This window comes from Alexandromys fortis, unplaced genomic scaffold, assembly GCF_014885135.2.
Source record: "Alexandromys fortis isolate MF-2015 unplaced genomic scaffold, M_Fortis_MF-2015_v1.1 scaffold_46, whole genome shotgun sequence".
NCBI classification, from domain to species: domain Eukaryota; kingdom Metazoa; phylum Chordata; class Mammalia; order Rodentia; family Cricetidae; genus Alexandromys; species Alexandromys fortis.
The window spans coordinates 11,227,243-11,242,576 of record NW_026067919.1 but is presented as its reverse complement, the minus strand read 5'-3'; the positions used below and the strand labels follow the sequence as shown (position 1 = coordinate 11,242,576).

Sequence of the window (15,334 nt, the reverse complement as noted above, 5' to 3'; positions counted from 1 at the left end):
CAGTAGAGCCCGGACTCTGTGTCAGCTGGAGTTGCAGCTGAGGGTCTTTGGGGGAATTTCTATTTGGACGACACAGGCCAGGAGATTTTCTTTCTCTGTGTGCCCAGATAATTGCACTTTTCTCTGCTGTGGAGGCTCAGCCCCTGGAACCTTAATAAATGTCAAGCAATACCAGAGTAATAATCATATTTCCAGCAATAATGACAAACAACTGGGGCCCAGAGTGGGTGAAGAGGGACTGGCTCACCACAGCGCAATTCATCTCTGGTTAAACTCACTCACATATTAATTTCTAAGATGAACAGTGGGTTCTAATTTGTCTTATTTTTGAACTGTGATGTTTTTATTAAATTCAATCGTCATGAGTACATAGAGAATGACTACTTGAAAAAAAAAAAAAGAACACCAGTACGCTAGTGTAGCCAGAGTGAAGACTTTAAAATTGTTAGAAGCAAGGTTTCGAGATGAAGCCCACCCTCCCTCCTTCCTCAGAGTGTCAGGGCTTCTGTGTGGCCTAAGACAGTTGGGAAATGTCACTAGACTGGCCTTTCTCTAACACTGTGTCTCTGAGGTCACACTCACAAGACTGATCCTCAGAAAGGGACAGACATTTAGGAATTACAGGAAAGGACCCAAGTAAAGGATGAATATCAGTTCTGCCCGAGAATTTGTTATTCAAGAAGACATGCACTGAGGTTTAAGACACTATCAGGGACTGAAGTGTGTTCTTATTCCTGGTTATTCAGAGGACCATATAAGAGGAATAGATACCCAGTGGACAGAACAGAAAGCTCCCTAGGAAACCAAAACAATCCTCTGCTATAGTCCCAGACCAGGGAAGCACTAAACATCTGTAGTTGAGGCTGCCCTGCACAGACATTTTGTTATGTTGGCCTGAGCTGTGAGCATCCCTCTTGCAAATGCCAGAAGTGATTCAGATTTCATACTTGGCAGATTTAAGAATATTTGCACATTCATGATGGGGTATACTATAGATAGCTCATTTGTATAAATCGCTGATTTATGTTTTGCATGAATTGTAGCTTCATGGGCAAGGTGATGTGTTTTCAGCGCACCTGTGTTTGGGCTCCAACCCTTCAAAGGGAGTCATGAGTGAAGTCTCCCACTTATAAAGCCAGGTTGGTGCTAAAAAGGTTTAGGATTGGGGACTTGGAAGGTTTTGGTTGTGGACGCTCAGTCTGTAGCAGGTGTTTTCACTCCAAGGTTACCTGACATTGAAGTATCTGGACAACTCTGTTGACATTCACAGAGAAGAAAAAAAACAGGGCTGGAATTCATGGAGAACACGCCTGCTTTGGGCTTACCAGGGACCCTTAGCCAAGGCTGCTTGTTGCTTTCCCCTCAGAGTAGAACTTTGCTCTAAATATTCAGGACAGCACTGGCTGCTACCTGAGGACCCAGATGAGTTTTCTGAGGGACACACACACACACAAGCCTACCTATAGGACATTCACCAAAACTGTCTACCTGGCACTCTTGAGACCGACACCAGGGCTTCTTAGTAGGTGCCCACTATTGATCCACACCAAGTCTCCAAGTCACATGGTCAGCAACCAGCTTCCTCCTCCATCTGGGTCCTCACAGGGACAGCCATTGTGGGGAAAAGAATGTATAAGCAAGAGCTCCCCTGATCTGGACCTTGTGCCGTCTCCAGGGCCTTAGAAATGAGCATAGCATAGTATTTTCCCAACATGGACTTTACACTCTTCTGAGGAGAGTAAACAAGACTGAGGCCAAACAGCCTAGGGTCATAGTCAGTCTAGACAAGGTTTAGTTGGCTGCCAGAAGTAGCAATGTTCTTTGAGCCTGGGAAAGAGGATTGGCCAACAGAAGGAGAAGGCTCCAAGTAGGACCTTCGAATGTCCATGGGGAGGGATGGAAGAGAGTGAATGATTACAAGAGGAGGGTCCAGCAGGAGTGAGGACCTGGAGGACTTAAGATGAACTTGGAAATGGGAGGAAAACCAGATGCACAGGAGTTCCCATCCAGTGGTTCTGGATCTGAAACTGTTCCAGACATCATGGGACCTGATGATGAGTGTTGGCCAGTACAGGACAACCCTTGGATGTGACCTTTAAAAGGTCACAGGAGGGGAGTGAAGGTAAGCTAGGGCAGGGCTAAGCTGCTAGGCAAGGTCTGTCCACTGGGTTCTTCCTGTTTGCCTAATCTCAGGCCTCGGCCCCCATCTGGGTAGAAGCACAGTCAACGGATGAGACGTTAATGTGTGAACTTTCCAACCTCTCGGCTCACAATGGGCCCAGACCCAAGCTGGACTTGAGTCTTTATAGACTTTATATTTATGGTCCTAACTCATCAGAAACCACTTCTTCTGTTTCCTAAGCTCTTTTCTTTATTGAGTGCATCTTAATCTAAATGTATCATAAATGATTTGGAGAGTGGGTCAAAAAGCTAAACTATCTCTTGTATTTGAGTCATTCCAAGCTGGCAGCTGGCCCCTAGGCAGGACAGTCATAACTGGCTGCTGCTTTGCACCTGGAGGGCTTTCTTTCCCCACCAACCTGCCTTCAGACCCTCTTTCTCCTGTAGGACTCGGGTTGAGTTTTCCCTAACCATGCTTAGGCTCGGGTTCTCCTTTTAAAACCTCTTACCATGCCACAATAACTGTACCTACCCAGGAGGAAGGCCACTACCGTGAGGGAACTATGCTTTTTTTCTTTTTAGCATCCTCTAGCCTTGACCAGGCATCCGAGGCACAGTAGGACATCAGTGAATGTGTGTGGGATGCTGGAGGAAGGACTAATGGAGAAGGGCAGTGACAGCTACAGGTGGATGCACCCAGAAGCAAAAATACAGAAAAACATGTCCCTATCACCCTCCTCCTGGTCTAAACCTCAGTCTGATGTCCACATTCAGCCAGAGGGGTTTGTCCATGTCCTCCACACACGAAGTCATGACCACGCTAAAGTTTTGCCACTCTCTTTGCTCTTATCCCACTGCCACTTTCTTGAGAAGCCTTCCAGAACACTCTAATGGCGTGCTTCTCCTCTGTTTATCTTATTCTATCCCTAGCTTCTAAACAATTTGCTCCATTTGGCTATTAGTCTGTCTCCCTGCAGAGAGAAGGTGCCTCTCTGTTTTGCTCCATTGCCCCTGTCTGTAGACCGAGTCTCTGATATGAAAGTCTATGAATCAAAATTGGTCCAACCCAAGCTTGTCCACTTGCATTGTTCCTTTTGCTTAAAGTTCTCAGCCACTGCCTTAATGCTCTGTTAGGGTAGGACTAGGTGGTACCCAGAGGTTCTTGGGTCTCATGCTCAGCCCACGCAGGACCAGGCTCGAAGGCTGTCTTATACTCTCCGCATACTCTATGTTCAACCTCTCCTCTTTTCTTTGTCAGGCCAACGAGCCAAGTTTCCACCCACCCCCATCAACCACGGCAAAGCAAAGACATTTCCCGAACTTCCCGTTCTGAGACTTTGAAAGACTTTTTTAATTAATCAAAATGGTTTCTCATAATAGATGGGTCCCAGGGCGAGAACGCGGCTGTAACTCACGCGACAGGCGCCCCAGCGGCCGGGCTGCTAGCGGGGCGCCTAGCGGGTTGTGAATGGCAGCAACGCCTCAGGAGGGCCCCAGCCTGATTCTCCACTCCACGACCATCTGCCGTTCTATCATTTATATAGTTGGGGACACTTCTGTCTTTGGGAACAATAAAGCATTTTTTTTGCTTTGATGAATACATTTAAGTTTTTAAAATTTGAATTTAGAGAAATCAATAAAAATGTGTGCTGCCCCACTCCAAAATTCATATCTAAAAATTGAAAGAATTTCCCGGGATGAGGTCACTTAGCCCCAAATATAACCCCAGCTTTTAGGTTATAAGGTTACTAGGATGTCCTTGAGCAAACAGTACCTCAGAGAGATCCTTAGTAATGACTAGCCTCTCAAGGACCATATTCAGGTTTCAAAAGGATTTGAGCTAAAATTGTAAAATTTTTTTTTGTGTGTCTGACAATTGTCTGCTGTGATTTTTCTTATATGCTGTCTAACCAGGAAGGTAGCTACACTACAAGGCCTGCTTAAATTAGGGAGCATGAGGTTCTTCTCTACAGACTTAGCAATGCTAGTCACACACTGATAAATTGCACATGATAGTATGTATACGTATTCAAAAGTATCCTGAGTTGAGTTACAGACTTGATCTTTAAGACCCTTGAACTCTTATTCCTTTATGACAGCCGTCAGGGACAATTAGCTCGACTGTGTGATAAAATAATTCACCACAGAAGGAAAAGGAAAGAACCCATAACTAACCAAGGGTGTGGTTCTAGCTAGCCTTTTTCAGACTAGACGCCTCTGCCTCGGTAGAAGTCTTTGACGATCTGAGCATCTTTCTCTGGGGACTTTCCAAGGATGATTTAGAAATGATACATCCTTCAGTATGCAGTGGTGACCCCAGGTAGAGAATGTGCCACTGATTCACAAGCCCTGCATTACCTCTGTACCTGCTCCTGAATGGCTTTGCCCTCTTGCCCCATCCCTGCAAACAAACACCCTATTCTGTGTAAGGCTGAAATGATCAAAAGGCTGGCCAAAGAGGCAACTTCCTGCAGAGTACATGAAGTCCCATGACCGTTATCCGGAATAAAGACACAGACCACACAAGGGTGAGCATAACCAGGTGTGAAAAGGACGGCAAGCCACTGTGGTTAGGCAAGCTATGTCATACTGATTATTTAGGGGGTGAACTTTGCAAGCTTAATTTATGAATGAGACAGGCTATATTACGAGAAGTTCTAAGGAGAGATCAAGAGAAAAAAAAATCACGGTATAGAGAACTGTAGTGGGTAGGTAAGGTAGACGCTTGCTGCAAATAGGCTTGGCACTCTCTGACCTTGGCTGCAGATTCCTCGGTCAGTTTTGGATCTGCAAACTGACCATGATCCTCATGAAAGAAACCTCTTCCCCCAAAGTGCCAAAGCTTTCAGCTTTGGGAGAATCTAGATTAGAGCCCATGTCTATCTCCTAACAGAACAGACATGCTAGTCCGTGTCTGCATAATGAATGAGCTAAGGGGACTCCAGTTTTAATGGCTAGATGAGAGGAAGCCATCCTTCATTAAGTAGGCACGAGCACGACGTAGATCAGAGGTTTCTGCGGAGTTTCTGTGGAGCCCCTGCCTGGATGCTTTGATCACCCTGGCCAGCCACCTCAGGGCCACTGTCATTCAATATGCACTTAATGAAGCCATCAACACCGGAAAAGAAGCCACTCTGGGTTTCAACCATCAGGTATTTGTCTGTTCCCTTAGTGATGGGCAGTAAGTAGGTGGTTCTGTGGTTTTTATTTACAGCCTCCATCAACAAGACAGTCTCTGACCCACGTTCTCTGCCTTCATTTGAAATCTACCTAAACCTAAGAGACCTGAATCCCGCGAACCACCCCTGGAGCCATGGTCCAAGAACAGGCTGGTGTAGTTTGATACCAGGATGAGAGACTACATCAGGGAGGCAGGCGTCTTCAACAGAACCCTCAAATGACCCAGAAATTCATGTATAAAGATGCCAAGGAGGGCATCATGTACTTAGGGCCGTCTGCTCTGTTAGGAGATAGACATAGCTCTAATCTGGATTCTCCCAGTGCTGAAAGCTTTGGCACTTTGGGGGAAGAGGATTCTTTCATGGGGAGCTTGGGACACCCTTGGGATTCAGAGTGGTCTTAGTCAAAGGATGTGAGTGCTTTTAGTCCCCTTTGGGCTCTTCTCGGTTCTAATATTGCACCAGAAACCACAGACTGGCCAAGAAAGCACGAGAATGTCAACTTGGAAGCAAGGACCACTGGACCACATGTTTGAGAAGTGCTGTCTCTCTTTCCTGAGCAGGGAGAGGAACAGTTGCACCCTGCTGAACTCAGCACACTAGTTAGATCCCACAAACATAGCTGACAGAAAGGATGCATTAAAAATGGGATAAAAAGATGGCTCAGAAATTAAAAGCATTTGCTGCTTATACAGAGGGCCTGAGCTTGGCTCCCTGCACCTACACTGGGCAGCTAACAACCACCCGCACTAGAGTTCCAGGGGATTTGACACCCTCTCCTGGCTTCCATGGTCTCCTGTACACTCATGTTGTACTTACAAACATATATACACTCAGGCACATAAAAGAAAAAAATAGATCTTTTAAAATGTTTGCTCTAAAATGTCTTTAAAGGGTAAGCTTGATGAGAAAACTTAAAATATGAATTATGGACATTTTTCAAGAAAAGAATCAGTTGCTTTTTTTTTTTTACACAAAGAGCACAAAAATAAGCAAATACTTTAAATAAAGTGATCAAACAGGAAAAAAAAACATTACAATGTATAACAACAAATCTGTCAACTCAAAGCTGAGCGTCATGGTGTGCAGTCCTTGCTGTAATTCAAATACGGAACAGCACATTGGCAAGCTTAATACTCACTGCTAATAGCAAAATGGTTCTTTTTATTGAAGATGAAGAAAAAATAAAAACGATGTTGCTCTAAGCAGTTTTGAAATGAATATCTGATTCAAAACTTCCCCTGTGCATATAATTGCATGCTAATTTACATTTTAATTACTTCCTAAGAAATCAAAGCATTTGTTGACAGTAGAACATAATGTCAACTTCACGGTGCACTGTTGGTGGATGCTTAATGAACTTAATTAGATAATTAGTGATGTTAATTATCCTTCTATTATGAAGATAAAGATGTCTCACAAATGATGTACTCAGTGAAGAAACATCAGTAAAGGCCTCCGTGTTTGCTTTTGTTCATTTACACCTAGTTTTCAAATTCCTGTAACCGGCTTATGATAAACGGTGACAAGTAAAACTTGCTTAAGTTGGGGGAGGGGGGCCAGTCACTGCCTTCCTTCAGCCTGCTGTTAATCGTCCCCAGTATACTGGGTGACGACACTATGATGGGACCGCTGTTGTTTTGGCCAAATGTCTGTTGTATGAAACAGCTACACACACAGAGCAATGTTAGAGTAAAGCAACATGTATGTCATCGGTCTGTAAAACCATAACGGAACAGCAACATCCCCATGGCCTAACCACTGTAGTCTCCCCAATGTACTTGGGTGGTGGTGCTGAGATTGACAAGCCCGAGCGACCAACCTTTACCAGCTCAGCACTGGCACACGCAAGCTCCTTAGTACTAGTCACAGGCAGTGTGACTAACTGTGGCTCTAAGTGCTATGCTCTACTCCACCTCCTGTAGACAGCGCGCTGGGCTGCACCAGCAATGATCTGCCGTGTGCCGTTCAGCTAAGGAAGAAGTTACCATTTCAGCACAGCTTACTCTGTTGTCTATTCGATCTGGGGTGTGCTTCTTCAACTCTTGTTCTTTCCCGAGAGTTCAAATTCCTACAGTTCCTCTATTTTATCACAAGGTGTGTACATTTTTTATGCATTCATGCACACACACATACACACACACATTTTGAAACCATGCCCATGACCACTGGACAATTATCAATTATTAATCCCACCCTCAAATCAATAAAATCCTTCCATTTCTTTCTTCAAGAGAGCAGTCTGGCCACCTCTGGTCAGTTCCAGGCCTCTTTGGTTCAAGTCCCCATAAATGAGGCTTCCTTGTCCTGGTCATAAGATGATTTGGTCTCCTTTGAACTGTCTCCATGTCAGGAGGTCCTGCCATCTGGCCCATCACAATTAAGAAAATGAAGATCCCATTTACAAGGTCTTACAATAGACCTTACACCACTAAAATTTTAAAACACATTTTTTCCAAATGTGTTTAACACATTTTTTCTTTGCAGATGATTTTTATTCCTTAACAGACAGCCCTATTTAATTGCTTGCTCTCACGATTTCTTTCCTCACAACCAAGTTTTGCATTAATTCCTCAGAAGATCTGTATGTTCAGGTTGTGAGCGGCTATTTCTGGTTTCCAGTACCCCACACACCTCTTGTCTTGTGGATACAGTGTGACTCTTCTGCCTGCCAGTGAGAACATGTCCCCATGACCACCCCTCTCTCTAGACCCTCTGCACCTCCATTTTAGAAGCTCTTAGGCATTTTAATTTTTCTCCTACCTACCCCCAAGCATCTCTTAACGTCATATTTGGGTACTGTGGAAGTCTTTTCTTGCCTGCAAACAGTAAGTTGCATTTGCTATATGTTTATGTAATAGTATTCAGTGTGATGACCTTGTGGGCTTCACATGTTCTGAGCTCTTCACTAGCTCTTTGGCATCTCTGGCTCTGGCTCTTTACAACAGGACATCCGAGAACTCTGGCTTACTTGGCCTTTTCACTTCCTCAGCTCTTACCCTCTACACCATTACACACCTCTACTTCTTTTCAAAGCCTACCCTAACTAATTTTGAAAATCCAGTTCAACCCTTGGATGTGCATGATCTGAAATCTTCTATCTGGACTTGAACTCTGAGGTTTGCCCCAGAGTGCTTTCTCTCCCAGATATGGAGGAGCCAAGGCATTAAACTTGAAGGTGGCACTGTCACCAGCAGACTGCATTCCTCTTTCAGGCTCTGCCTGGGCAATAGCATCCTCAGCCCTTCATCAGGGGAACACTAGCATAAGCGTGATAGCAAGGAACCCAAGGGAAACTCCCTGACACTGTCCAGTTCCGTACACTTGCTATATCTTCCATAGTTACAGAGCAGATGGTCACAAGTGTCCCTTCCTTTGCCAAAGACATTAGCAAGAGTGCCCTTCAATGGAGATGCCACCAATTTGCTGGTTGGGGTCTGCATCTTGTTCTTGGCCACGAGTAAGGCTGCTTCGTGGGAGGAAGTGTGTGTGGTATATGATCAGGGATGGAGCTGATAGGAGATGGGCTATGAATGGCAGGTCCACAGCCACGTTCACATGAGTGCCTTGCCCTAAGATATCCAAGGCCCTCAGCATGGCTTCTGATGGTGTTTATGGTGATATTAATGCAACTGGTATATGTGGCCAAGGAAAAACTTCACAGGACCCTTGAGGCACTTGGAGCAAAATCAAATGTTCTTCTTGTCTTGGCAAGGCAGGAATCCAAGTGTTGCCCCTAAAGCTTATCTTTGGTATTTTAGCAACTCCAGTGAAAACCTCAGACAGCCTTTCTTTCCCTCCATAAGGCCATTTCACCTTTATTCTATGGTATTGAAAACAGCAACTAGAAGTGTGAGCAGCTGTGTCGCATTGGAGGTGTGGTAGACACGGGCTCAGCACTTGGAGTGTCCTTCTTTAGCACAAGCCCTCGGCTTTGATGGGATACTAGCAGTAGAAGGTCTCCTTCCTGCAATGGGGCCAGCAGAGGCTGACCTGGGAAGCTGTGCACAGGTGTAAACATGTGTGTAGTTTCCCAAAGACAAGTGGGGAGAAGTCCAGCTCCTCTCCACCCAACAAAGCATGGGTTGATGGATGCATGCATTCAGATGAGCTCCCATTTCAGGACACCACCCCCTGCCACACCTTCTGACTCTCATCTGCCTCCTTGACAACAGATGCTTCTAAGCTTTACTCCCTCCTCCCACATCCCAGGCTTTCCCTCTTCTCAGAATCATTTCTTCTGGCCTTGCTGGACTTCTGTCTTTACTGGTCCCAGCCTTGGACAGCAGGATTTTCCTGTATTCTTTGATGCTGGACACTCCAACCACTGTTGCTATAGCCCTATCCACCTAAACAATGGGACACCTCCTGGACACTCTCTTGCCTCAGAACTATCACCCATTACCTAACCTGTACATGAACAAGACCCCACCACATACCCCCATTCAACCTTGTACTTATGGATACATCGAGAACAGTCGTGTGGTCCTTATCTGGTGCTAATTCTTGTCTTGCCCCTGCCAGTACTCTTGGACTTTTCTTGCCTGGCAGCCCTGACCTACACCATTTTCCAAACCTCTCCTCTTCTCGCCTCCACCCTAAAGTGACCTCCCTTGCATGAGCTCCCAGTGTCTCCCAGGGTCCAGACCCCTCTTCTGTTTGCCAACGCTTTTCTTTCCATGCATGTCAGTAGAAGGGGATATGTTTTGCATTTTGGAATAGCTTTAAATCTGTAGATTAACTGCAAAGGCAATACAGAGCATCAGTGTCTACCTGGCCCTCACCCGATTTTCCATGACATAAGCCAATACTATATGTCATGATAATATCCACCAGCCAAAAAAGAATGGTGTTTGATTTCTGCTATGGTTTGAACACAAATTGCCTCCGCTCTCATGGGCTCACTGCGTCAAGCACTTGGTCCTCAGCTGGAGGCATCATTTTAGGAAGTCTTTAGAAACTTAGGGGGTGAGGCCTATCTAAACAGCTCTTCCTACCATACTTCCTTGTCTACCACAGTGTTCTGCCAAAGCTCATGGACCAAGTCACCATGTCCTGAATCCTTGGAAACTACCAAGCAAAACAAATCCTTCTTATGCCAGGTGGAAAGACAACTTCTCAGCCTGTTCTAAAATAAGGGCATCTGAAATCACATGGGCAAGAAAGCAACATCCTCTGCTATGGAGATAAATGGCTGGCCAGAGTGTCACCCAAGATTCTCCAAGCAGACAGTGGACATGGTAAAGTGGCTTCCGAAGCACCATGAGCTGGCTTTTGGAGACCCTAGGAGAGTCCAAGCCCCCAGCCCCCATCCAAATCTTCAGGTCTTCACCATGCCAGCCAACGTGGCAATTTGATCCCAGAAGGGACAGTGCTGGGGCCAGAGGAAAGAAGGAAGAAATAACATCTATCAAAATAAGTGACATCAATCAAATCAGCCTTGACTCAAAGTTCAGCTTCCCTGTCAGGAAGAGTACATATTCTGGTGAAGAGGAAAAGAAGTCAAGACATGAGGAAGCCCACCTCACATGTCTCACTCCCAGGAACAATTTATCAGCGCTATAGAGCTGTCAGCACTGACATGATAAGGCGTAACACCGAATGAATAATGCTTCCTCCAGTACCAACTCCTTTAATTACAAGCCTCTCCTTTCCAGAAGAGAGACAGAAGATGCGAAAACACCAATTTCATGCACTCGTGCCTGAATAATGTCTCCATGCTGATTTTTCCAGATGGCGACCTCCTCACTGGAGGGACTAATGATGTGGGCATATTTAGGGAAAAACCAATAACGGAGTCTTTAACCTTCAACAACAAAAAGCGTGTTATACAAAATGTTCCTTGGGATACATTAGAAAATATCAATTACATTGCTCACTGAGGTGTAATCAGCTGTAATAATCAAAATTAATTTTTAAAAATAATTAAACAGACCCCAGGGCAAATAGTTGATGCTCTTATCTTATGACATCACACTGTACATATGTACCTGAGAACTGTGCCTTCTGGTAACGACAAAGACGGCTCGTGGAGATGAGTGATGGATGTGGGGTGTGAAGGCTGCGGAGTTTCAATGCAGTGTGAAATCAGGAGCCGTCAACTCCCTCCTTCCAGAACCTTCTATGCCCATTCTTTAGTAGCCTCATCTGTGGCTGGTTCTGTGCCCATTCCAACTGGGTGACCAGTATAGGAAAGTCTAGCTGATTTTAAAAATTAAAACAGGTTTGCCTTGTTTCAAAATGGATTTGTTTTTTAAAATGCAGGTTCCAAGAACGCCCGTTCTTGGTATTGAAAAGTAACCCAGATCCATTTCCAGTTGCTGTCAGCCCCTGACCTGGTTTTTCTATACGCGGTCCCATCTGGAAAACCACACACACACCCTCAAACACCCAGAGATCGTAGAATTTGATTACAAGTGGCAGACAGCAAAGTGGAGATACCACAACCGGGCTTGGAGATGCCTGAGATGTCTCCCCCGACAGGCCTCACCTCTGCTCTGCATTCAGGGTCCTTCGCCTGCCGCCCTGGCATCAGTCTCATGGCTGAGGACAGACTCCCACTCCATGAAGTCACTTTGCTGTGGTATGTGACACTTGAGCGACTGGCTAGTGACTTCTTCTCGGATGCTGTGGGAGGAAACAGATTTCAGAGCTGGTTTGACTGTCCCCCTAGGGCCTGGATGTTGCCTGCCGCCAAACAGAAGCTGCCATGCCGCGGGCACACACTGCCATCTTCTGATGTTCCTTTCACTAAGAAATGGATGTGGCCTACGGGGCCCCTAGACCTGCTCCAAACTCCTGGCTCCACGGCTTGTTGGTGTCTAGTGAGACATAGAACATATGGTGACCTCCCAGAGTTACTAAACCTCAGTGTTCTCATAGTGAAATAGGAACAGAAGAACCCAGACCTGCTGTGTGTCATGAGGATGGACTAAAATAATGCGCTTAAAGGACCTGGAACATTTTAAGTGTTCAGTACATGACTGCTAGGCAAAGAGAGCCTCAGAGTCAACCTCAGAGTTGCATAACTTTCTATCTTCATGGGTATATGTGTCTTGTTTTATTGCACTTCTCTTTGGCATACAGTCTGATACTGTGACTCCAAACTGCATGCACACGCATTGCTGCAGCTTGAGGATGTTCCCTTCATGCTGCAGTATTGTCACCACTACGATGCTGGGGAGATTTGGAGAAGTGGCAAAGTCATGAGGCTTTGTCCTTACGGATGGATGGATGCCTTATGAAAGGGCTGCAGAAAATGGGCTCAAGCGCTCTCTGTCCTTCCGTCCCTTCTGCTAGGTAAAGATACAACATCACAAACACATCTTGGTGGATATTGCAAAAAGGCCTGACTTATTAAAGCCGAAGACTTTGGCAGACAGTGAATCTCATACACATAGACCTTGGACTTCTTGACTTTTAGAACTCTAAGAAATAGAATTTCTGTTATTCATAAACTGTTCAACTTATGCTTTTATTTAAGCAGAACAAATAGACTAGGACAGACATATTCACGCATATTTTCCGGACCATTTTGGAAAGCCAGTTAGACAAGGGCTCTAGACCTCTGGACAGTAAGGCAACTGACATGCAAACAGCTAAGGTTTGAGATGCTGTAACTTTGTGGGGTTGAAAGACTTTGAAGGAGCATATGAATTTTGAAGAAGCCATCTCAAAACCTCCCCCAAAGCAAAATTAAAATCTCATTGCTGAATTGGTAACTGTTAAGGAAAACTTTTGGTTACTGTCATGCTCTTGTCTTAGAGGGAGTCATTCACTTCATAAGTGACAGACAGGACAAAGCCTGAAACTCAAGACTGATGTGTAACTTGGAGCAAAGTTTCAGAGCTGAGAGGTCATGATCAGGGTCAGACTTAGTACTCCAGTCTCCCAAGTCTTAGCCAGAGCCATGAACCAATGACCAGTCCCTCAAAGAGACTATTGCAAAATGCCTGCTTGGTTGGTACTTCCAGCCTTCCTTTCCCCCAGCAGGCAAACACAGCATTCATTCTCTGTTAGGACAGATAGGAGTGTTTCAGTGATGTCGTCACACCCACCAAAGGTATGGAATAGAAAAGGTCCTGGCCCTGGGTAAAACCCTGGATAGAAAAGGCTCTGCCTTTGAGTGGCTCTATGGGACCCAGGAGTTTTCATTCCTGGACTTCAGTAGACAGAGACCTAAGTAATGCTGCCAGGTTTTAAGCATCGTCTCCTCCCAGAGTGGGGTGACCTCTTCGATCTTCACTTCGCTCTCCCCTGCTTTCACGGAGAGGTCAATCTTGAAGGCATCCTCCAGCGTCTGTCGCCTCTGTGCCACCAGCTGCTGCCAAAGCGTCCGCACTGACTTCTGGATGTTGTGCTGGACTAACAGAGAGAGTACATAGCACAGTGAGGGTGGCCTTCCCCAAAGAACACCAAGAGGGCTGCAGACAGAACATCATTTCATGGTATCTTGATGATTGCCTCAGTTTGGTAAACTCCCCCCAGAAGTCAGTATGAAGGGCTAAAGTGACCGACATCCATGTCAGCTGGGTTCTTCCTTCTTCTCATGTCTAACTACATACCACAAAGTGTTGCCTGCCTCTCGTGCCCACATCTAGAAAATGAAATGAGGGGATCAAGGAGCCTCTCTCCAATCTCCAATTCTGTCTGACACCAGGGGTCTCCCGTGTGTGACTCCTTGGTAGCTAAAGAATTAGCCTAAGTAGCTCTCCACAACCTCCCTAGACATGTTGGTCTCTCTGGAGAATGGAGCACAAACACAATCCTCACATTGGATCGGCTTCTCATAGTCTGCCCTTCTCAGTGCTGTTGGGTTATCTGAGACCTAGAGCTGTCTCCAGCCAGCTCTGCCTGGTACATCAAAATCCCTAGTCCCTCGAACTATATCTGAAACTCCTCTAGTCTTAAACCACTGGTCCCTCTCTGGTGATAATCTTAGAGTCTCTCTCTCTCTCTCTCTTTCTCTTTCCCTCCCTCCCTCCCTCCCTTTCTCCCTTCCTCCATGTGTGTGTGTGAGTGTGTGTGTGTGTGCAGGTGCAGCCAGACATGTGTGACCATGTGGAGGCCAGAGATCAATGTTAAATGTCTTCATCACTCTCTACCTTCCTCTTACTGAACCGGCTTACTGGTTTGGATAGAATGATTGGCTACGTAAATCCCCAGGATACTCCTGTGTCCACTTCCCTGCTGCTGGGATGACAGGGGTTTTGCTACTGTGATCTTCTTTTTCCATGAGCAACAGGGACCAGAATTCAGATTTTTATGCTTATTTAGCAAATGTTTACTGACTGAGATACTCCCAGGCCTAGAGTCTGTTTGGCTAACCCAACAGGGATGGACACCTGTTCACCTTAACCAAATTCTAGAGTGGAGTTACTCATGCTGTAATTAACACTGTGTTCATACAAAGTTTAAAGCCACGGACTTCTGAAAATGGAAAGGCTTAGAAACCTCTGTGACTGTAGCCCAGATGTGTTCAACCTGATGCTTTATATTACAAGGTGACACAAGGCAAGTGTCACAGACTTCAAATCAAGTGGCAGAAACTTGGGACTTCTCAATCAAGGCAGAATGAAGTCCTTTAAATTCATAGATGTGATTGTCATGTACGAGCGTTCGTGCGAGTGTGTGTGTGTGTGTTTATATAAACTTTCAGTTCTGAGGAACAAAGCAGGAAGGTAGCAAGGTACTGGTTTGAACTAGTTGATGTGGCATGTCAGTTTCAAATTAAGAATGAGGAGTCAATGGATTGAAGTAAACTAAGTTTCCTCTCCATCTTTTTGTCCATCCCTTTATCTCACCATCCATCCATCCATCCATCCATCCATCCATCCATCCATCCATCCATCCATCCATCCTTCCACCCTCTCATCCATACCTCTATTCCCCAGTTATAACATCTATCCATCCATTTCCACTCTATCAAGCCTACACATACCACTCCAGTGCCTTTCTTCCTGGGTTGCTGTGCTCTCTCACCCCTCTAAGATTTCCTAGGGTTTCTTCTGACTCTGGAAGCTTCTTTCATATTC

General features: G+C 45.5%; 1 protein-coding gene across 5 annotated transcripts in view; it reads right to left on the bottom strand.

The window, feature by feature from the left end:
* The window catches only part of Wdfy4 (WDFY family member 4), a 222,821-nt gene that overhangs the window by 94,561 nt on the left and 112,926 nt on the right, over window positions 1-15,334 (bottom strand). For all 5 annotated transcript variants that reach the window (XM_050140691.1, XM_050140690.1, XM_050140692.1 and 2 more), the window contains 2 exons: window positions 13,479-13,664; window positions 11,791-11,927 (listed from right to left, as the gene is read on the bottom strand). In XM_050140691.1, the coding sequence (XP_049996648.1) occupies window positions 11,791-11,927; window positions 13,479-13,664 (323 nt within the window). The remainder of the gene's footprint in view (window positions 1-11,790; window positions 11,928-13,478; window positions 13,665-15,334) is intronic.